This window comes from Pongo abelii, chromosome 8, assembly GCF_028885655.2.
Source record: "Pongo abelii isolate AG06213 chromosome 8, NHGRI_mPonAbe1-v2.0_pri, whole genome shotgun sequence".
Lineage (NCBI taxonomy): Eukaryota > Metazoa > Chordata > Mammalia > Primates > Hominidae > Pongo > Pongo abelii.
The window spans coordinates 47,802,575-47,827,218 of NC_071993.2; the positions used below are offsets into that span (position 1 = coordinate 47,802,575).

General features: G+C 38.1%; 1 protein-coding gene and 1 non-coding gene across 2 annotated transcripts; one reads left to right on the top strand and one right to left on the bottom strand.

The window, feature by feature from the left end:
* Positions 1–6,021: 6,021 nt before the first annotated feature.
* LOC112131504 (U6 spliceosomal RNA) lies at positions 6,022–6,127 on the bottom strand. The gene has a single exon (XR_002913560.2). It is a non-coding gene; the product is annotated as a U6 spliceosomal RNA (small nuclear RNA).
* Positions 6,128–16,429: 10,302 nt separating this feature from the next.
* On the top strand, positions 16,430–19,003 carry LOC129048435 (zinc finger protein 33A-like). Its single transcript, XM_054523240.2, is given in 3 exon segments — positions 16,430–17,206; positions 17,209–18,575; positions 18,577–19,003. Coding segments are annotated over 3 exon segments (2,097 nt in total). The 5' UTR covers positions 16,430–16,593; the 3' UTR covers positions 18,694–19,003.
* The last annotated feature ends 5,641 nt before the right edge of the window (positions 19,004–24,644 follow it).

Genomic DNA, 24,644 nt, shown 5'->3' on the forward strand with positions numbered 1-24,644 from the left:
TACAGTTTGGCATCATCAACACCTGGCTAGATTTTTTAAATTCATTTTATTTATTTATTTATTTTTATTTTTATAAATGGGGTCTCACTATGTTGACAAGGCTGGTGTCAAATTCCTGGCCTCAAACCATCCTATCTCCTCAGTCTATCAAAACGCTAGGAATACAGGCATGAGCCACCGTGCCTGGCCAGGACTGTTTTTGTGCTTTATTCTCCCAAGTTCTTCTCAAAAAAGTCAACATGCACCAGGTATCAGCTGAGATTTGAACTTCAACCCTGTGCTGAACTCAGTTCCAGGACTCTCCATTCCACACAAGGGACAAATGGAGAAAGAAGTGGTGAGAGGGAGAAGCTTGATTCTGGCCATGGTAATTGGGCACTTATTGTGTGCTGGGAAGACCCACAGAGCTCCTTCCAAGCTCCAGCTTCAGCTGCAGCAGGACACCCATGGTGTAGAAGGCCTAGCCCAGAGGATGGAGCCTTAGCAAGGGGGAGCACCCCTCCATGGAGTACTGACACTGAATTATTTCCATCAATGCTGGTTTCTTTTTGTCCAAGGGAATAGTTTTGGGCTGCCAGGAGCATCACATTAAATGTTCTGAAAACTAGCAGAAGATACGAGATGTTGCACTGAACCATTGTGAGCAAAAAATCCATACTATCTTCTTGATTTGGTTAAAACAAACCTTTTCTAAAAGGTAGCATAGAGTAATGCTTGCCTGTAAGAATTTTAAAACTTATTGAGACAGAGTTTTGCTCTTATTGCCCAGGGTGGAGTGCAATGGCGCGATCTTGGCTCACTGCAACCTCTGCTTCTGGGATTCAAGCGATTCTGCTGTCTCAGCCTCCCAAGTAGCTAGGACTACAGGCACATGCCATCACGCCTGGCTAACTTTTTTGTATTTTTAGTAGAGGCAGGGTTTCATCATGTTGACCGGGCTGGTCTCAACCTCCTGATGTCAGGTGATCCATCCAACTCGGCATCCCAAAATGCTAGGATTACAGGCTTGAGCCATTATGCCCGGCCGGAATTCTTTTTAAAATTTCATTTATGATTTGTTTGTTGTTAGTGAACTTGCACCCTACAACACTGTTGAATTCTTTTATTAGTTTTAATAGTGTTTTAGTAGATTCTTTAAGATTTTCTATATGCATGAGCAGTCAACTACAAATACAGATAGTTTCACTTTTTTTTTTTTCAATCTGAATTCCCCTTCCCCTTGCTTTTATTGATGGAATCTCCTGTGTGATGTGTAACCGGCAAGAGGGCATTCTTGTCTTATTTTTGTTCTTAAAGTAAAATCATTGTACCTTTCATTATTTAGTATGATGTTAGTGGTGGAGTTTTTGTAGATGCCTTTAATCAGGCTCAGGAAGTTTAACTCTATTCCTGGTTTGTTGATTGTTTTTATAGAGAAGATGGTCATTGGATTGTGTTAAATGCTTTTTCTTTGTATACTGAGATGATCACGTGGTTATTGTTTTTGTTTCTTTTCTGCTTATGTGGCGTATTAATTGATTTTCAAATGATAAACCAAACTTGCCTTACTAGTATAAATCCCATTTGATCATTGTATATAATCCTTTTAATATACTACTACTAGATGAAATTTGCTAGTATTTTGTTGAGGGTTTATATGTCTGTAATCGTGACACATGGATCTGTAGTTTTTTCATGTCTGATTTTGGTACCAGGGTTGTATTGGGATCATAGAATGAGCTGGCAAGTGTTTCTTCTTATTTTCTTGGAGTTTTTGAGTAATTGATAATTCTTTTTAAATGTTTGATAAAATTCTCCAGTGAACCATATGGACCTGGGTTTTGTTTTTGTTTTTGTAATGGGAAGTTTTCTTGTCTGTTTTTTGTCTCTTTTGAGACAGAGCCTCACTATATTGCCCAGGCTGGAGTGCAGTGGTGCAGTCATGGCTCACTGCAGCCTGACTTCCCAGGCTCAGGCAATTTTCCCACCTCAGCCTCCCAAGTAGCTGGGACTACAGGCATATGCCACCACATGCAGCTAATTTTTTGTAATTTTTTTTGTAGAGATGGGGTTTCACCATGTTGCCTGGGCTGGTCTCAAACTCCTGAGTTCAAGTGATCCGCCTGCCTTGGCCTCCCAAAGTGGTAGGATTACAGGCATGAGCCACTGCATCCCATTTGTAATGGGGAGTTTTAAATTTACAACTTCAATCTTTTTACTTGTGTAGGTCATTTCAGATTTTTCTTTTTCTTCTTGAGTTGGTTTTAGTCGTTTTTGTTTTATGGATTTTTCCATTTTATTGAAGTTAAATAATTTGTTGACATACATTGTTCATACCATTCTTTGTAATTATTTTTATTTCTGTAAGAGTACTAGTAATACATCATTAATCCCTACATTTAGTAATTTGAATCTTCTCTTTTTTTTTTTTTTCAGTGTCAGTCTAGTTAGAGGTTTGTATATTTTGTTGATCTTTTCCAGGAATCTGCTATTTTTCTGTTCTCTAGTTCACTAATTTTTACTCTATAATCTTTCTGCTTTCCTTCCTGCCTTCTGCTTGTTTTGGGTTTGTATTGCTGCTCCTGTCCAGTGTTTTAAGGTGGAAAATTAGTTTATTGATTTGAGATCTTTTTTAATATGGTTATTACAGCTACAAATCTCTCTCTAAGCATTGCTTTATCTGTGTTCCGTAAGTTTGAGTATGTCTTCGTTTTTACCTCATAGCATTTTTTCTAATTTCCCTTCTTATTTCTTCTTTGACTTTTTTTTTTAACTTTGGAATGTATTATATAATTTGTGCATGTTTGTACATTCTCAAAATTCCTTTGTCTTACTGATTTGTAATTTCCACTGTGGTCAGAGAATCGTTTTAAATTTATTCTGGGGAATGTTTCATGTGTACTTTTAAAGAATACCTATTCCACTGTTTTCAAGTGGAATGTTCTGTCTATATCTCTTAGATCTGGTTGCTTTAGAGTGTCATCTATATCTTCTGTTTCCATGTTTATATTGTGCCCAGTTGTCCTAGCCATTATTGAAAATGGGTTATTACAGTTTGCAATTAGTATCATAGACTTGTGTATTTTTTCTTTTAATTCTGTCAGTTTTTGCTACGCATACTTTGAGGCTCTGTTAGTAGTACATATGCTTAGAATTGTTATGTCTCCTTTATCGATTGACCCTTTTGTTGTTATATTAATAAAATTCCTCTCTTTATCCTTAGTAAAATTTTTGTGTTAAAGTGTATTTTGTGTGATATTAGGATAGCTACTCCAGCCTTATAGGTGCCATGTGCCTGATATATCTTCTTCTGTTATCAAATTTTCAACCTGTTTGTATCTATCTCTTATAGATAGCACATGTTTGGCCTTTCACACTTTCAACAACCTGAGAATTGTTGCTTTTTGATTGGATTTTCAAATCATTCCCTTTTTCCTGTTGTTATTGCTATACAGATGGTTCCTGACTTACAATGGTTTGACTTATGATTTTTTAACTTTTCAATGGGTTTATTGGGTTGAAACCCCTTTGTATTTTCAGGATTTACAAAGGTTCAACTTAACTATTTTTTCTGACTTTACTAGAATGTGTTCCCATTTTAAGTGGAAAAACAATATTTTCAACTAATTTGACTATTATCAGGATATAACTTGATCATAAGTCAAGGAGCATCTGTAGTTGGATTTACCTCTGCCATTTTTGTTTTCAGTCTCGTGCTTTTTTGATACTCTATGCCTTTTATTTCTGCTTTCTTTTACATGACATGAATATATTTTATTTTATTATTTTTATAGATTTCGAGGGTACAAGTGCAGTTTTGTTACCCAGACATATCGCATAGAGGTGAAGTCTGGGCTTTTAGTGTGGGCATCAGCATAATAGTATACACTGCACCCATCAAGTAATTTCTTATCCTTCACCCTCCTCCCCAGCCCTCCAAGTCTCCAGTGTCTGTCATTCCGCTCTCTATGTTTATGTGTACACAACATGAAATGAATATATTTTAGTATAACGTTTTAATTTTTAAAATTACTATGTCTCTTTGAAAATTTATTTACCTAGTGGTTGCTCTAGAACTTACCTAATAAATCTTACCTTATCAAAATCTACTTCAGATTTCTACTACCTTAACTCTAGTAAAATACAGAAACATTACTTACATATAGCTCTATTTCCTCTTCCCCGTTTGTTATTTTTATATATATTACATATATATTTAAAACCCAACAATACGTTGTTATACAGGCTGAGCATCCCAAATCCGAAAATCTCAAATGCGCCAAAATCTGAAACTGAGTGCCAACATGCTCAACATGCTCAAAGGAAATGCTTGTTGGAGCATTTCAGATTTTAGATTTCTGGATTTGGGAAGCTCAACCAGTAAGTATAATGTAAATATTCCAAAATTTGGAAAAAAATCTAAAGTCAGAAACACTTTTGATGCCAAGCATTTCAGATAAGGGATACTCAACCTGTAATTGTTACTTTATGTCATTTGATGTCTTTTTTTTTTTACTTTAAGTTCTGTGATACATGTGCAGAACATGGAGGTTTGTTACATAGGTATATGTGTGCCATGGTGGTTGACGCATCCTCTTAAGTTTCCTCCCATCACCCCCAACCCCTCAATAGGCCTCAGTGTGTGTTGTTCCCCTCCCTGTGCTCATGTGTTGATGTCTTTTAAAGAAGCTGAAAGAAAGATAGGAAGTATCTATTCATAGAGTTTGTTATACTAACCTTCTTATTCATCATTTCTGCTTTAATTCATTTGTTTGTGTGGATTCAGACCATCTAGTGTAATTTTCTTACTCCAGTACAGATTTGTTCCTCTTTCTTTTCCCCCTGAGATGGAGTCTCACTTTGTCACCCAGGCTGGAGTGCAGTGGCACCATCTGGCCTCACTGTAACACCTGTCTCCTGGGTTCAAGCGATTCTCCTGTCTCAGCCTCCCGCGTTGCTAGGATTACAGGCATGCGCCACCATACCCAGCTAATTTTTGTGTTTTTAGTAGAGACAGGGTTTTGCCGTGTTAGCTAGGCTGGTCACGAACTCCTGACCACAGATGATCTGCCCGCCTTGGCCTCCCAAAGTGCTGGAATTACAGGCGTGAGCCACCACACCCAGCTGCTCTGCTTATCTTTTTGCTTTCTTTTTTTTTTTTTTTTTGCTTTATTATTTGTTTCCTTGTTTATCAATGTATTTCTTTTTTTTGAAACAGGGTCTCTCTGAGTCCTTGAGGCTGGAGTGCAGTGGTAAGATCGCAACTCATTGCAGCCTCAGCCTCCTGGACTCAAACAATGCTCCCACCTCAGCCTCCTGAGTAGCTGAGACTATAGGTGTGTGCCACCATGCCCAGCTAATTAAACAAATTTTTTTTAGAGACAGGGTCTCAGTATGTTGTCTAAGCTGATCTTGAACTCCTGGGCTTAAGTGATTCTCCTGCTTCAGCCTCCCAAAGTGTTGGGATTACTGGCATGAGCCACCGTGCCTGGCCTGCCTTATTGTTAAATATATTGCATTTCTATGTGTTATAGGTCCAAAAATACAATTATAAACATTGACTTGTACATATTTGCTTATTAAATTGGGTAGGAAAAGAAAGGAAAAAAAAATGGGCCTTTTTTACTCTCTCATATCATTGCCTTTACCCACAATAATTGTGGATTTGAACTAGTGTTTGGAATCACTTGTTTTCATCCTAAAGAACTTCTTTTCTTTCTTCTGCAGTTAGTCTACTAGCAATGGATTCTCAAGGTTTTTTTGGTTTCTATTTGTTTTTTAATTGGAGGATTTTAAATTTTCACCCTCTGTTTTGCAAATAGTTCTGCTATTTTAGGTGACAAGTATTTAAAAAAAATTTTTTTTCAGTCCACTGAATATGTCATCCTGCCTCCTTCTGGCCTCTGCTGTCTCTGATGAGAAGCCATATGTTAATCTTAGGACATTCCCTTCGTGTGAGGAGTTGTATTTCTCTTGATGCTTTCAGGATTTTCTCTTCGTCAACAGATTTGCAAGTTTTTGGCCTCTTTTTTTTTTTTTTTTAATTTAATGCAACACTTCACGAACTTCTGTGTCTTTCTTGTGTAGCTACTGTGCTAATCTTCTTGGTATTGTTCCAGTTTCAGTATATGTGTTGCAAGGTGAGCATAGCCATTCATTTGTTTGAATATTTTTTCTGCTGTTTGATATTTTTCCACTCCTTCTGGTACTTCTATTATGAATATATTGGTGTAGTTAATGGTATTCCTTATTTTTTTGAGGGTTTCTTCATTTTTCATCACTCTTATTTCTCTCTGTTCTTTAGATTACTTAATCTCTATTGATCCATCTTCAAGTTTACTGATTATTTTGCCAGCTACAACCTTTCTCTTTTTTTTGGATGAAATTTTGCTCTTGCTGCCCAGGCTGGAGTGCAATGGCACTATCTCAGCTCACTGCAACCTCCACCTCATGGGATCAAGTGATTCTCTTGCCTCAGCCTCCAGAGTCACTGGGATTATAGATGCGTGCACTACCACACTCTGCTAACTTTTTTGTATTTTCGGTAGAGACCCTGGGGTTTCACCATGTTGGTCAGGCTGGTCTCAAACTCCTGACCTCAGGTGATTTGCTTGCCTCGGCCTCCCAAAGTGCTGGGATTACAGGCGTGAGCCACCCCGCCTGGTCCAGTCTTTTGTTGAGTCATTCTAGTGAGTTTTCCATTGCAGTTATAATTTTTGAATCCAGAATTTTCATTGTATTCTTTTCTGTCTTCTTACTAATATTTTTCTGTTTGATGAGACATCAACGTACCTCCCTTTTCTAAGTAGTGCTTCCTTAATGAACATATTTATTTTTATTTTTATTTTTAATTTTGATATAGTCTTGCTCTGTCACCCAGGCTGGAGTTCAGAGGCATGATGTCAGCTCACTGCAACCTCCGCCTCCCAGGTTTAAGCCATTCTCTTGCCTCAGCCTCCAGAGTAGCTGGGATTACAAGTGCCGGCCACCACGCCCAGCTAATTTTTGTATTTTTAGTAGAGACAGGGTTTCACCATGTTGGCCAGTTTGGTCTTGAACTCCTGACCTCAGGTGAGCCACCTGCCTCAACCTCCCAAAGTACTGGGATTACAGGTGTGAGCCACTGCGCCTGGCCTGAACATATTTAAAATAACTGCTTTGAGGTCAGCTAAGTCTGATATCCGGATCTTCTCAACGGCAGTTGCTGTTGCCTGCCATTTTTCCTGTATATAGATGACAGTTTCCTGTTTCTTTGTATGTCTTGTAATTTTTTTGTTGAAGAATAGACATTTTAGAGAATACTTTGTACTTTCTCTAGATACTGGTTCCTCTATTCTCTCTAGGGCTTGTTGTTGTTTCTTATTTATTTAGGTGACTTCACTGTACTATTTGAGAGAAGCTTTTTCACTCCCATTGGGTTCTCACTGATGATGCTTGTCAGCGGGCTCCACCTTGGAAATGCACACTATCTTTAGGACAGCAGTAGTGTTAACAGTGCTCTCTTTGAGTGTCTCTTTCTGTGGTTGCTGTGTTAGCCTGTCTGCCTCTGTTGCTGTCACACTTTGCTGATAGCTGCTGCTGATTGCTGACATATTGCTCTATTGTTTTCAACACTGTCCTGGACCACATGTTGCTTTTAGTTTGCCCCAGTTAAATTTGGGTTCCTTCTAGAGGGTTGTCTTTGAGGCTTTGAGTTTGCTTTTTATGTTGCCATTCTGAAAGTCACCTCCTAGAAAACATAAATTGAAAAATCATTACTGTGGAAAATCTGTGTATGTATTTGTGTGAGTGTTTCTGGTAGATAGGAACACATCTAATTGCCCTGAATATCTCTTCTTAGCCATCTCTTTCCCTTGCTCTCTCCAGTAAACTTTCAGTTGGTCTGTGGTTTAGCTTGTTGCTGTCATAGAACTGCTACCCTCTTCTTAATTGGATATCATTGAATTTCCATTCTTTTTGAGGGTGACCTTAGGCTTCCACTCACCCACACTCTGTTCTGAACAAAGTGAGTTTTCTGGAGGAGAGTTTTGGAACTCTCTGTCCTTACAGCTGGCCCTAGGTGAGAGTCCTGCTCCATTATTCGGGATCTGGAGGCTACAGCAGTGTTTTGCTTTTCTCTGGGTGGGTGATACTGTGCTTTATGATCAGGAATCTGGGTTGGGGCAGTAGTCTCTGGTCTTCTTGGTTTCTTTTGGAATCTCTTCTCAGTGACCTAGGTAGGCATTGTACTCCACTCTTCTCAGACTGCCATGACTGGGCTGGATATTTTAATTTGGGTGGTGGAGGAAGCTGGCTCAAGGCCTTTTGGCAGTTCTTTCCTAGAATTTGAAGCTGTGGGGGTTGAGGAGCACTGGTGGCTTGCAGGAGATAGATGCACACAGAGAGAGGTCTGGAGATCTGTAAAGGGGCCTCCATGAATGTTCAGCAAAGTACTAATCAGCTTATGTATATGAGGAAATGAGTGAAATAACCTTTGAAAAGAATCAGAGGGAACAGTACACAGTACTCACATAGGGCCTGGAAACGGACTGATCTGCCAGCCAGAGTGGAAAAACTCATAATTCAGAGTATTGGGTAGAGTGTTCAGAAAGGTCTTTTCTCTGTGGTGAGGAGTAATGTGCCCCAAACTGAGTACTGCTCCAGTTTTGCCTAACAAATCATAAAAGCAAGACCTGAAAGTGTCACATTGTTTCCAAGTGACTTAAGTGCATCCTAGAACAAAGCACAAAAATACTTCTAGGAAGCCAAAAGTACCCAGCATCCAACCAAGTAAAACTCTCAGTCTTCCGTCCATTGAAATATTACCAGACTTACAGACATATGGGAAAACATGAGCTTTCTGAAAGAGACTAACCAGGAAATTGAAATGGACTCAGAATTGCCATAGATATTAGAATTAACTGACAAGTTCATTGAAAACAGTACTGTAATTTGGTTCCATATGTTCTAAAACTTAAGTAGAGAAGATTTAAAAAAAAAACAAATCGAAATTCAGTATAACAGAAAAGATAGAAATCAGATTTCTAGAAATGAAAACTATAATGCTTGAGATGAAAAATACATGGCCAGTCATTGGTGTCTCACACCTGTAATGCCAGCACTTTGGGAGGCCAAGGCAGGTGGATCTCCTGAGCTCAGGAGTTCGAGACCAGCCTGGGCAACATGATGAAACCTCATCTGTACCAAAAATGAAACAACAAAAAAATTAGCTGGGTGTGGTGGTGCATGCCTGTGGTCCTAGCTACTTGGGAGGCTGAGGTGGGAGGATCAGTTGAGCCTGGCAGGTGGGTGTTTCAGTGAGCCAAGATTGCACCTCTGCCCTGCAGCCTGGGTGATGGAGTGAGACCCTGTCTCCCCCCCCCAAAAAAAATACATAACACATAGAGCAAGAATTAATGGCAGTTTAAACATTGCAGAAGACAAAGATTATTGAACTTAAAAACATAGTAATAGAAGCTATCCAAATGAAACAGAGAAAAAGCATATTTGAAAAATAAGCAAGCCCTTGAGCTGGTTGCAGTGGCTCATGCCTGTAATCCCAGCACTTTGGGAAGCCAAGGCGGGTGGATCACGAGATCAAGGGATCAAGACTATCTTGGCGAACATGGTGAAACCCTGTCTCTACTAAAAATACAAAAATTAGCCAGGTGTGGTGGCAGGCACCTGTAGTCCCAGCTACTCAGGAGGCTGAGGCAGGAGAATCACTTGAACATGGGAGGCGGAGGTTGCAGTGAGGCTGAGATTGCACCACTGCACTCCAGCCTGGTGACAGAGTGAGACTGTGTCTCAAAAAAAATAAAAAAGCAAGCCCGTGTGAGCTTTAGGAGAACTTCAAGTAGTCTCTTAACACACATGGAATTGGAGTCTCTAAAAGGAAAGTGGGATAAGAACAGAAAAGAGTATTTTGAGAATAATGAAAAAATTTCCAAATGTGTTGGGAACCTGCCGATCTAAGAAGCTCATCAAACCCTGAGCACAAGAGGCATGAAGAAAACTACACCAAGCCACATGAATCATAACCAGAATGCTCTAAATCAGTGTTAAAATGAAGTCCTCAAAGCAGCCAAAGGACATGTTTTATGGAGGAACAAAGGTAGGGATGATAGCAGATTTCTTCTTAAATGAGGCAACAGAGAAAATAGTAGAACATTATTTTTAGTTTTAAAAGCAAAAAAACTCAATGTAGAGTTATATACTTGGTAAAAATAACTATAAGAATCAGTGAGGAAATAAGGACGTTCCAGTTAAACAAAGCTGAAAGATTTCCTCTCCAGCAGACCTGCATCACAAGACATGTTCTGATGTCTGATGGAAATCTAGATCTACTCAGGGGGATGAAGAAAAGGAAATGTTGACTACTTGGATATGTATACAAGATATTTTTCTTTATGTAAATCTCTAAAAAGGATATTTACTTTATACAAAAATAACATCAAATATATTGTGGGGTTTATAACGTATATTGAAAATATATGACAATCACAGCCTAAAAAGGCTATGAAAAAGAAGTAAAGTATATACTATTGGAAGGTTCATATATATACTGTTACTGAAAAGTACACTGATTAAAGCTTTTATAAACATTGATGATCACAGAAAATATAAATGGTGTATAACACCCCATTTAAAGGCAGAGATTTCTGGATAAGATAAATAAAAATAAGATCCAGTCATGCTGCCAGAAAGGAAACATGTTAGATTCAAAGACAAATAGATAAACAAAAAGAATGGGAAAAGATGTAGAATGGTAAAATTATTCACAAGGCTGCAGTGCTGTGACAGCCAGATGAAGTAGCTTTCAGAGCCAGGAATACAAGTGATAAAGATTTTTTTCATATTGATAGAGATCATTTCATCAAGAGGATTTAACAATCCTAAACTTAGTAACAGATTTGCAAAATATTTGAAGCAAAATCTGATAGACCTGGAAGGAGAAATAGATCCACAGTTATAATCAGAGGTTTTAGCATCCTTTTAATAATTGATAAAACAGGAAATGGAAAAGGAGCAAAGATATAATAGACTTAACCCTAAATAACTTAATTGACATTTATAAAATATTCTTCTGCACCCTTCTCCCCAAATAAAACAGTGGAATATGCATTCTTTTCAAGGGCAGATGAATGAATATATTAACAAAAGTAAATCAGATTCTTGATTATAAAGCAAATCTTAATAAATGTAAAAGGATTGAAGTCATATATTTTCTCCCACCATAAGGGGTTTAAATTTAGTTAAATTAAAAATCAATAACAGAAGTATCTATTAAATCCCTAATAGTTGGAAAATGAATATAAGTCTACATAATGGATGCTTCAAAGAAGAATTCAAAGAGGAAATTAGAAAGTGTTTTGAACTTTGGGTTAATGAAAATGGAATTTATGGGAAATTTACATATAGGAAATTTATAGGAAATATAAAATACATACAATACTCATTGATTTCATTGTTCTCCATTTTGATCCTTACTCCTTTTTGCTACTTACTTTTGGGTCTAATTTGCTTTTTTCTAGCTTTTTAAGGTAGAAGCACCTGAGGTCATTGATTTGAGATCTTTCTTATGCGACACAAATAAGCATTGTGTGTATTTGTATTGTGTGCATATATACCCATCATATGTAAATGCATATATGAAGTTTCCACAATATGTAAATGCATAGATGAAGTTTCTCATATATGGGATATAATGTATTATGTGTAATATATATTAAATATATAATGTGTAAATTTCACATAGAGGGAATTTCATATGTGTATGTATTTATACATATGTTTATATCTCGTATACACATGTATGAAGTTTAACCTTGTGTTGGATAAGAAGAAAGGTCTAAATCAATGGTCTTAGCTACTTCCACTTTGAGAATGTAGAAAAGAAGACAAATCCATATAATAGTAGAAGAAAGGAAATAACAAAAAACAAAATGGAGAACAATATAATCTGTAGAACCAGAAAAACCGTTGAGAAAATCAGTGAAACCAAAAGCTGTTTCATTGAGAAGATCGATAAAATGGATAAACTTCTAGGTGGAACAGATTATCAATATCAAAAAGAATGATGTGTCACTGAAGATTCTATAGATATTATGAAGGAAGTGAGGGAATACTATACCTATAAGTTATCAATTTGACGATTTTGATGAAATGAAGTTTCCTTCAAATAAACAGCTACTATGGCTTACTCCAAAACAAATAGATAACCTTTCCACAAAGAAAACCCCAGGCCCCCGATGCTTCAGTAGTGAATTCCAGCAAACAATTAATAGTACCAATTCTATACAGACTTTTCCAGAAAATTCAAGAAGAGGGAATACTTCCTAAATCATTCTTTGAGTCCAGCATTGCCCTAATAACAAAACCAGACAGAGACATTGCAAGGAAAGAAAGCTGTAGACCAGTGTCCTTCATGAACATAAATTCAGAAACACTAGGGATTAGAAACCAGTGGTATATAACAAGGTGGTTAATACCTCATGACCAAGTGTGGTTAATCCCTGGCAGGCTTTTTCAACATTTGAAAAGCAGTCAGTGTAATTCCCTGTGTCTCGGCCAACTTCATGGCTAGGTGACCTGTGCAGTCACATGTTGCTACACTCTTGTAAGAAGGGATCCTGTACTTCACTTAATACCCTGCTGTTGCCATCTTGAAGTTCTTCACAGTTTTATCTTTGAACTTGTGATTTGTATGTGAAGTCTGATGGACACTGGACTATGTGTGCAAGTAGACAGGATACTTGAGAGGCAGTGCCCTACTCAGCTGTTGGTCTGTGTAGTATGGCCTGGGAGTGTCCTGGAATTGTGTGTGGGTGGCCAAGGCCATGACCTTTGTCTGCAATGGTTGCAGCAGCAGCAAACTCATGAACATTTGCACCCCAGAGAGGACCCACAGAGTGAGGCTGGTTTGTCTGTCCCCTAAGTCTGTCCCTCTGACCTTCTTAGGAAATACTAATTTTCTGGGCTGAATACTGGGACAGTAACCTCCAGCTTTCAGGCAGTCATCATGGTCAGTAAAGTATTAGAAAATAAAAGCATACTTGTGGACATCGTGTTAAGGCACACTAGGCAGTTACTAGAATTCTTTGGAGTGTAGATTCTCTGGTGTTAAGAACTGCTGCAACATTGCAAAGCAAATATCCCCAGGCTTAGAAATAGGAATTTCATTTGATGGGAGAGAACATTATTTTCATTTAAAATTTTTGATGAATCAAGTATTAACAAAGACATCAACTTTAAAAATAGTTTTTTTTGCATTTGAAAATACAGCAATACACTGCATAAACAGGTGTTTCCAATTATATGCAAATCATGAAGCCATTTTTGGTTTCTTGTACAAGATATAGGAAATGTCAGAGGAAACATTAAAATGCCGTTGTATAAATTTACATGTAAAATTGAATTCAGTTTTGTACAAAACTAATATTCATGAAAAATTAATTTCAGGGAACTGCTACTCCAGTCTTTGTCTATATATACCAAAACTTGTATTTTTTTTAACTTTTATTGTGCAGTAATGTATCAGAAATCAGAAATTTAGCCCATATTGTCACAACGTATAAAGAACCAACAGGTCCCTAATGATTGCATCAGCTGAAAAATCAACTTTCTCAAAATTAAAAATTAGCAAAAATTACTTATCTTGCATTTGCCAAGGGTCGTTACTTTGAATTATATATTGAAAATGAAGTTGCTAAAAATATAAATTTTGATGACTTAATAAATGAATTTGCAAAAAGAGTCCCAGAAAATCTTATGATCAATCAAGATATCATATTGACAAACTATTAGTAATTACTGTATTATTTAAAGTTATTACAACAAAACTGTTTCTTGTGATTTGTAAATTTATGTTGTTTTATATTACTATTATACCTATTACATTTTACAAGTAGTAAAATATGTTAAAAGAAAAAAGCATAATTTATTTACTTTTTACTATACTTCTTTTTATACATTCTGAGTAACTGACCTCACATTTTTATTTTGCACTGGCCCCATCAATTATGTAGTCATCTCTGCCCTGTATTAAAATGAAAAAAATCGAAAAAAAGTCAAACCCATATGACCATTTCAATATATGCAGAGAAAGCATTTGACAAAATTTAGCATCCATTTCTGATTAAAACTCTCAAATGAGGAATAGAAGATAACTCTTTAATCTAATAAAAGTCATCTATAGAAAATGTACAATTGACATTGTATATAATTGTGAAAAACGGAATGATTTCTTTCCAATATCAGGAACATGACAAGGACGTCCACTCATACTTGACAGTATAGTATATACAACCTAGTATAACCAGGGAAGAAAAAGAAAGGAGACTAGAGTGGAAAGGAGTAGAAATGTCTTTATTCACAGAAGATATGGTTATCTATATAGGAAATCTAATGGAGTCTCCCAAGATATGGGAAAAAGAATGACTAGAATTATTAAGAGTAGCTAGGTGACAGGAGAAAAATATGTAAAAATGAATCTTCTATAAGCAATGATCAACTGGAAATTGCAGTTTTTAAAAGTTCTATTTGCTGTAGTATCAAAAATATTTTTTTTACAGCTATGTCTGGCAAAAGATGTGAAAGACCACACTAGAAACAATAATCCACTGCAGAGAGAAATTGAAGACCTAAACAAGTGAACTCCCTGCTTATGTCAGAAAGCTCAATATTGCTGACATGTTTTGTCATTAAAATGACTTATATATTTAAAATAATATAATTCCATGTAGTAATTAGCAGGATTTCTTGTAGTAATTGAGTATGTAATTCTAAACCTTATGTGGAAATACACAGGAACTAGAATAACTAAAACTTTGAAAAATAAAAGCTGAGTCGTATGTATAATATTACCTGATTTCAAGACTCATTATCAAAGTAAAAGTTTGCTGAGACTTAGTCCTTTTGTGCAGAGTACTTTTTCTTCAATTTTAACATCTAGTAGTTTTATTAAGATATGTTTTAGAGAAAACTGTTGCTGAACCGTTTTCCCAGGTTCATGATGGTTCTTTTGAATAGGAACCATCATGGATCAGGTCTTTTATTTTTGGACAGTTTGCTTCGATTATACTTTTTAATATTAGATTTATTCCATTGTTTTCTTTTTTCTTCTTTAAGGACTGCAGTAACATATGTACTATATTATAATTTTATGTATTTAATTGTAGACCAGCTTTATCCAGAACTTTCTTTCTGATCCAATTTTCTTTATTCTTACTCTTTTAAAATTATTGTTTCTTCCCTTTTTTCTGTTTCATTCTCCTTTACAATGCTGTTTATTCAAGTTTCAGTCAAGTGTAGTTTCCCATTTGGCTCCTTTTTAGTTTACTCAGGCTGCTGTAACAAAATTCAACAGACTGGGTAGCTTAAGTAAGTTTTCTCACAGTTGTGGAGGCTGTAAGTCTAAAGTCAAGGTGCCAACAGGGTTGGTTTCTGGTGAGTTCTCACTCCTTGGTTTGCAGATGGCATTTTCTTCTGGTGTGCTCACACAGCCTTTTCTCTGTGCATATGACTAGTGGTTGGGTGTGGTGGGTAAGGGGAGAAAGAGAGCTCATGCATGTGCTTTCCAGTCTTCTCCTCTTCTTATAAGGACTTGAATGCCATTGCATTACTCTTACCCTTATGACCCCATTAAACCTTAGTTAATCTCCTTAAAGTACCCATCTTCAAATACAGTCACACTGGAGGTTGGGGTTTTAACATACACATTTTTGGGGGGCACAGTTTAGTCTGTGACAGATTCCTTAATAAGGAATGTCTTTAATAAGTCTTTAATAAGACTTGAATTACAAGTCTTATTTTCTGTGATTACTCTGTCCTCTTTACAACTTCATTCCTGAGTTTGATTACCCTTTGCCTCTTTAGTTTGCATACAATCCAAGTCTCTTCTCTTGGATTTCCCAGTAGCCTGAGGTTTAATCTACGTGAACTCAGACATCTTCTGAGTATTTTCCCACTCATAGTAAAACTTTCCCTGTCTGGGAGTAGTTTTTTGTTTCATCCTCTCTGGGCTGTCTGTCTCCTCTATTCCATGTGATCACCACAGTCTCTGGCTGACTCTCTTTGTAGGCATGGGCTGTCACTTTTTGCTGTATTTGAATATCTATTGCATAGTGGTGATTTGAAATTAGTAATATTCTCCATCTCCTAGTTATGCTAAAGTCATGGGTTGCTATAGATAATATTATTTGCTCCACTTATGCTGACCCTTATAGTTCTTGGGGGGATGCATGCGGAAATGCAGATGTAAGCAGTTGGTATTATTATTCTTACATTAGAAACCAAATGTGTGCATTCAAATAGTTAATTTCCTCTCTGTTTTTCCACTAGCCTAGGCCTTTTGTTTCTGGTTTTTTTTTTGTTTTTTTTACCCCAAACTCATGAAATACAAAAAAATATGCACATGCAATTATGCTCATCTCTGGAAATTGGCCAAAAAACCAGAGTCAGCCACAACATAGGGCATTTGTATAGAGATTTCATTCCCTAAGAGATGTTTTGGTATTTATATGGTAAGATTAATTTTGTTTGTTTGTAGAAGTCTGGACAGCTGATCACCTGAAAGAGAGGAGCCAAGAAAACCAATCTAAACATTTGTGGGAAGTTGTATTCATCAATAATGAAATGCTGACTAAGGAACAAGGTAATGTAACAGGAATACCATTTAACGTGGACGTAAGTTCTTTTCCTTCCAGAAAAATATTCTGTCAGTGTGACTCATGTGGAATGAGTTTCAACACTGTTTCAGAATTGGTTATCAGTAAGAGAAACTATTTAGGAAAAAAGTCTGATGAATTTAATGCGTGTGGGAAATTGTTACTCAATATTAAGCATGATGAAACTCATACTCGAGAGAAAAATGAAGTTTTGAAAAATAGGAACACTCTGAATCATCACGAGAGCACTTTGCAGCATGAGAAGATTCAAACTTTAGAGCACAATTTTGAATACAGTATATCTCAGGAAACCCTCCTTGAAAAGGCAGTATTCAACAAATGGAAGAGAGAGAACACAGAAGAGAATAACTGTGAATATAATGAATTTGGGAGAACTTTCTGTGATAGTTCATCCCTCTTGTTCCATCAGATACCTCCGTCAAAGGACAGTCACTATGAATTTAGTGACTGTGAGAAGTTCTTATGTGTGAAGTCCACCCTTCCTAGACATCATGGGGTACCTGTGAAACACTATGATTGTGGTGAAAGTGGGAACAATTTCAGGAGGAAATTGTGTCTGTCACGCTTCAGAAAGGTGATAAAGGAGAGAAACACTTTGAATGTAATGAATGTGGGAAAGCTTTCTGGGAGAAGTCACATCTCACTCGACATCAGAGGATGCACACAGGAGAGAAACACTTTCAATGTAATGAGTGTGGCAAAACTTTCTGGGAGAAGTCAAACCTCACTAAACATCAGAGATCACACACAGGGGAGAAACCTTTTGAATGCAATGAATGTGGGAAAGCCTTTAGCCATAAGTCAGCCCTCACATTACACCAGAGAACACATACAGGGGAGAAACCCTATCAATGTAATGTGTGTGGGAAAACTTTTTACCAGAAATTTGACCTCACTAAACATCAGAGAACACACACAGGGCTGAAACCCTATGAATGTTATCAATGTGGAAAATCCTTCTTTATGAATTCACACCTTACAGTACACCAGAGAACTCACACAGGTGAGAAACCTTTTGAATGTCTTGAGTGTGGGAAATCCTTTTGTCAAAAGTCACATCTTACACAGCATCAGAGAACTCACATAGGAGATAAACCTTATGAATGTAATGCATGTGGGAAAACTTTCTACCACAAGTCAGTACTCACCAGGCATCAGATAATTCATACAGGGTTGAAACCTTATGAATGTTATGAATGTGGGAAAACCTTCTGCTTGAAGTCAGACCTCACAGTACATCAGAGAATGCACACAGGAGTGAAACCCTTTGCATGTCCTGAATGTGGGAAATTCTTCAGCCATAAGTCAACCCTCTCTCAACATTATAGAACACACACAGGGGAGAAACCCTATGAATGTCATGAATGTGGAAAAATCTTTTACAATAAATCATACCTAACTAAACATAACAGAACACATACAGGGGAGAAACCCCATGAATGTAATGAATGTGGAAAAACCTTCTGCCAGAAGTCACAACTCACTCAGCATCAGAGAATTCACTTAGGGGAGAAACCCTATGAATGTAATGAGTGTGGAAAAGCTTTCTGCCATAAGTCAGCTCTAATTGTACATCAGAGAACCCATACACAAGAAAAGCCCTATAAATGTAATGAATGTGGAAAATCTTTCTGTGTGAAGTCAGGACTTATTTTACATGAGAGAAAGCACACGCGGGAGAAACCCTATGAATGCAATGAATGTGGGAAATCCTTCAGTCACAAGTCATCACTCACAGTACATCACAGGGCTCACACAGGAGAGAAATCTTGTCAGTGTAATGAATGTGGAAAAATCTTTTACCATAAATCAGACCTTGCTAAACATCAGAGATCACATACAGGGGAAAAGCCCTATGAATGTAACACATGCAGGAAAACTTTCTCTCAAAAGTCAAATCTCATTGTACATCAGAGAACACACATAGGAGGAAAACCTTATGAATGAATTGGATATTAGAAATTTCCATCCACAAGTCAGCCTCCGTAATGCCTCAGAGTATTCACAATGTGGAGAAAGCCCTGTTGACATCCTGAATGTTCAATAACTATCCACAAACTCGCCTTATGTTACTCCAAAGTAACAGTAGGAGATAAACCCATAGACTGCAACAGCTATAGGACAGCTTTTGTTAGGAAGTGATATTCTGTTGAATATCAGATGGTTAATACTGGCATAAAACCTCACAGATTTTTTTGAATTTGTGAAAGTTTTTGGCAAAACTACAAATAGGATTATGTTAGAGTTTACACTGAGGAGAAAATTGTCAATTTAAGAAATCTAAAGTGAAAATTTTGCTTAGAAATAAAATATGACAAGTTCTATTTTGAGTTTGATACCATAATATTTTTTAGGGTACCTAACAATAATTTATAGATGTACATTGTGGAATGTAAAGCTTTAAGAATTTTTTAAAAAGTAATAATTATAATCACCTCACAAGAAGTTGTAATGAGTACAGAGAATTCCCATGTACCCTTCACCAAGCTTCCTCTAAGGATAATATATAATCATAGTATATGGTCAAGTCCAAGAAATCGATGTTACCTTGCTAGTAGATACAGACTTAGTCAGATTTTGCTATGGTTTGCGTGCACCCTGTGTGTTTGTGTGTGTGTGTGTGTGTGTGTGTGTGTAGTTATATCAAACTTTTACCACTTTTACATTTGAGTAACCATCAAAACAATTAGTTTATAGAACGGAAAAGGAGTCTGAGATCTGTATTGTTTCAGGATTACAAAGGAATCAGGATTTAGCCTCAAGTAGTTCCCTTGTTGTATTAATAATCACACCCTTTCTGCAACCCTATCCCTGGCATCCACTTGACTATGAAACTTTTTGTAAAGCACAGATAAATTGAATAATCAGGGCAATAACATTAAACACATCTGTGAATTATCCCTGAAGTTCATAGGACTTACATATGTACAAGTGGTATGTGATATAAATCGTGTGTTTCATATGCATAATGGTATTTAACATAATTGTGAATAGGAAGTAGGTATCCTAATTTGGTAGTGGTTACTTCATCAGGCCCATCCCAGGTGTTTGTCATGTTCTGAAACAATTTAAAAAGAGACCCACAGAGCTAATGTTTATCCATTTAAAAGTTATAAATCAAAATAACAAATTATCTAAAAAAAAATCTATCCTGTATGTGTGAAGATCTAGACCTGCCTCCATGTTACTCCCTTTCTCTTCCTACCTGTGGCTCATCCCATGCCATGAAGTGCCTAGGGTACGTATGTGAACACTCCAGCCTTCAGTGTAAGTGATAGTCCAAATTTTCTCTAAGCAGCTGCTCTCCAAGACAGGCCTCTGGAAAGAGGCCCACACATACAGCCCAGTTGCTGCCCAGGGCTGTTGGACTGTCATTTCATGGCTCATTGTACCCAGACAGGTATCTGGGCCCTCAGAGACTTTTGAGAATATGAAGAGGAGGGTTGAGGCTGGAGCAGAGCCAGAATAAGCTGGCATGGGGCTTTTATTGACAGTGTCAAGATTGTACACTACATTACATGATCAGATCATACAAATAACCTAAGATTATACAGTCTGGTGACCCTAGATTACACAAGTAATCTAAGCTTCCACTTTAGAAAACTAGAAAAAGAAGAGCAAATTAAATCCAAAGTAACCTGGAAAAAAATTAGAGTAAAAATCAGTGAAATTGAAAAGAGAAAATCAATAAAACCCACAATTGTTCTTTGAGAAGGTTGGTAAAATTGATAAACCTCTAGCTAGATTAAGAAAAAACAGATGACAAATACTGCTAATACCAAAAGTGAAAGAGGCCATCATAGCTGATCCTATGGTCACCAAAAGGATTAGAAAGAAATATGGACAACTCTGTCCATAAATTTGATAACTTAGCTAAAATGGATCAATTCCTTGCAAGATGCATTCTCTCAAAGCTCATGCAAGGTAGACCTCAATAGGCATATATATCTATTAAATAAATTGAAGCAGTAATTAATAACCTTCCAAGACCAGGCACGGTGGCTCACACCTGTAATCCCAGCACTTTGGGAGGACGAAGCAGGTGGATCACGAGGTCAGGAGTTCAAGACCAGCCTGGTCAACATGGTGAAAACCTGACTTTACTAAAAATACAAAAAAATTAGCCGGGCGTGGTGGCGTGCATGTATAGTCCAAGCTACTCAGGAGGCTGAGGCAGAAGAATCGCTTGAACCTGGGAGGTGGAGATTGCAGTGAGCCAAGATTGTGCCACTGTACTCCAGCCTGGGTGACAGAGTGAGACTCCATCTCAATAAAAATAATAATAAAACCTTCCAAAAAAAGTGCTGGGACCAGATGGATTCACCGATGTGCATTTTTTGGGATACTTAAGGTAGAAATGATACCAAGTCTCTACTGTCTCTTTCAGAAAATAAAAGCAGGGATAACACTTCCCAAATCATTTTGTGAGGCCAGTATTACCCTAATACCAAAACCAGGCAAAGACATTACAAGAAAGGAAAACTACAGATCAATATTTCCAGTGAACACAGATGCAGAAATCCTCAAAATATTAGCAAATCAGAAATGCAAGCCTTGTTCAACATTTGATATTTGGTGCAATCCATTGCATGCATTAGCAGTTCAAAGATTAAATATGATCATATCAATAGGTACAGAAAAAGCATTTAACAAAATCCAATATCCATTCATGATGAAACCTCTCAACACAGAAGGAATACAGGAGAACTTACTGAGTTTGATGAAGAACTACTACAAAAAACCCTACAGCTAGCATCATCCTTGATGTTTCCAACTAGATGCTTTCCTACTAAGATTGAGAACACGGCAAGGAACACCCCTGCTTTTCAGCATTGTACTGGAAGTGCTATCTAATGCAGTGATACCAAAAAAAAAAAAAAGGAAATAAAATGCACATAAATTTGGAAGGAGGAAATACAGCTGTCTTTGTTCTCAAATAACATGATTGTAGAGAATTCTAAATAAACAATAAAAACCTGCTGACATTAATAAGCAATTATAGCAGGGTTGCAGAATATAGTCCTCAGGTATATGATAAAAAAGAATTAGACATCAAGTCATTAAAAGACATATAGGAACCCTAAATGCTTATTGTTAAGTGAAAACAAGTCTGAAAAGGCTTTCTATGTTGTATGATTGCAATTATATGACATTCTGGGAGAGGCAAAACTAACGAGCCAGTCAAAGGACCAGTGGTTGCTGAGAGTTGAGGGGAAAGGAAGGATGGCAGGTAGAGAGGTGATTTTTAGGGCAGTGAAAGTACTCTCTAGGGTACTGTAATTTGTCAAAATGCAGAGAATGGAAAACAGTGAACAGAAAACACAGAGTAAACCCTAATATCAACTCTGGACTTCAGTTAATAATAATGTACCACTATTGGCTCATCAGTTGTAACAAATGAACCATAATGATGTAAGATGTTAATAATTGGTGAACCTGTGGAGGATGGGGGGGTAAAGGTTTATGTGAGAATTCTCTGTACTTTTTGCTCAATTTTTCTGTAACCCTAAAGCTACTCTAAAAATGAAGTGTATTAAGTAAATAAATAAGAAAATAACCAACCAACCCTGAGGAACATCTTGTTTCTGTACTAAGGTGTTCTTTTGTTAGTCGTGTGTTTCTGACTGAACCTGTAAATCACCATTAATGAATATTTGAATTGCTTTTATATGTCCTTAATATATTTTAAATTATGGTAACTGTGAGTTGAAATTAAGGACTAGTATTCTTGGTTCTCTTGACATCTGAAGCCAAAAGAGCCTCAAATGACCTAAACTCATTTCCATCCCCACTCTGCTTCCACAGGTGAGGTACCTTAGCAGACAGTCCTCCCTGTCAGGGGGGCCAGGCACAGTTCCTGCTTATTCCTAAGTAGTAAGATCTGCTTCCCTACCAGCTCTTGGAATTATTCACCAAACCCCTCACATCCTCCCACAGCAAACAGTGGTCACTGTACTCTCTGGATAATACAGCTGCTCACCACAACCCCTTCTTTTCCACTCTGCTCCCAAGTGGAACCCTTTGTGGCTCTGCCCAGCATGTGGTGTCCTCCTCACCTTTCTGAGAGTTGGTGTGACTGACAAACTCACCTAGATCTTAACTGTTCAGTGTCAGGTGTTCAGTGTTCAACCTTTCTATAGCATCAGAGTGGGGATCCCTCCTTCACCATCAGGGTGAAAAGGAAGCAGTTACAACCACTGGCATAAACAAGATGGCCCATCCAAAGCCAGGGTCATCTAGTCCAATTTTAACTAACTGCTCTTGGCTAACTGACAGGTTCCATATTATGGCAAAGGCTTCTTGGACAGAACCACCAGTTGCTGGCAGGTTTGCACTTGGCCTGTGCTGTAATGCACTTTTCTTAGGGGAGGTGAGTGTCACATCTCTTCCCATGCTAAAATGCTCTTGTGTTCAGGACAAGAGTGCTCTCCCATTGGCTGTATCCCTGCATGACTTGACTTGGGCTCAGCCTGTTTGGCAGCTGGTCTCTGAGGCTCCCACCTGTAAAGGTAGTGATCACACTGCACACAAACTGGTCAGCATTTGAGCCCCACTTTCCAAAGGACTGGCTGGAGCTCTCTGATTATCATCACTGACTGCATGGAACATCCCTATAGACTGTTGTTTGTTATTGCACACCCCTGGGTTGTGCATGCAGATGGCCTATTGTGAGGTTTGTGGAAAGGCATGAGACAACTGAGAGAGGTGAGTGTGGCACTCCAGTTGCCTGAGGAGGCATTCAGGAGGGTAGTACCTGCACCCTGTGCTGCTCCATCACTTGCTGCCACCACACATGTTTTCCTGACCCCTAAGAATGTCAAGATGCACATGCATGGTGGCCCATGGTCCAGGTGCTGATGAGAAGAGAAAAAGGTACCAGTTCTCACCAGATTACCAGAGGAAGTAACTCTCCTGCTCTCCCAATGCAAAACCCTCACCAGTGTGCCTGAGCATGGCCTGGCACTGCTAGTTGCCAACATGCCACAGGGTGAACCTTGGAATCATGGGACCTGATGGCCTTCACCTGGGCCACAGCCTATATGACCTTACCCTGAGCATAGGGAGAGTGACTGTGACATCCACTGTGCTTTGAGTGTTTGTGTCCCCTCCAAAAGTCATGTTGAGGCCAGGTGCAGTGGCTCAACAAATCACAGCACTTTGAGAGGCCAAGAAGAAATCCCAGCACTTTGGGAGGCCGAGCACAAGTGCCAGCGTTTTGGGAGGGTGGGGCAGGAGGATCACTTGAGGTCAGGAGTTCAAGATCAGCCTGGCCAACATGGTGAAATGCTATCTCTACTAAAAATACAAAATTTAGCTGGGTGTGGTGGGCACCTGTAATCCCAGCTACTCGGGAGGCTAAGGCAGGAGAATTGCTTGAATCCAGGAGGTGAATGTTGCAGTGAGCCGAGTTGGCACCATTGCACTCCAGCTTGGGCAAGAGAGCAAGACTCCATCTCAAAACAAAACAAAACAAAAAGCAAGTGATGTTGAAACTGAATCCTCAGTGCAACAGCTTGCAAAAGTTTGGCCTTTGGGAGGTGGTAAGGTCATGAGAACTCCACCTCATGAATGATTAGTGATCTTAGGAGCCAGCTGGAGAGAACACACTAGGCCCCTTTTTGCCCCTCCCCTTTCTGACATGCTCAGTGTCACTCCCCTCAAGAGGACACAGCAAGGAGGGGTTGCCTTTGAAGCCGAGACCTGGTCCCCACAAGATACTCACCTTTCATTTTGGCGCTTTCATCTTGGACTTCCCTGCCTCCAGAGCTGTGAGAGGTAAATTTTTATTGTTTATAAACGACCTAGTCTCAGGTGGTTTGTTATAGTCCATGGTTCCCACAAATGGATGAAGACAAAATGTCTCTTGGAAATTTGGCATTTGGCCATGCTACACTCTCATCTCTGCATATGAGGAATATGTTGGGACACTACTGAAAAAATCAAACTCAACACCTAATGGCATGGTCCCAATGCTGCCTAAGACATTTGTCAGATTAT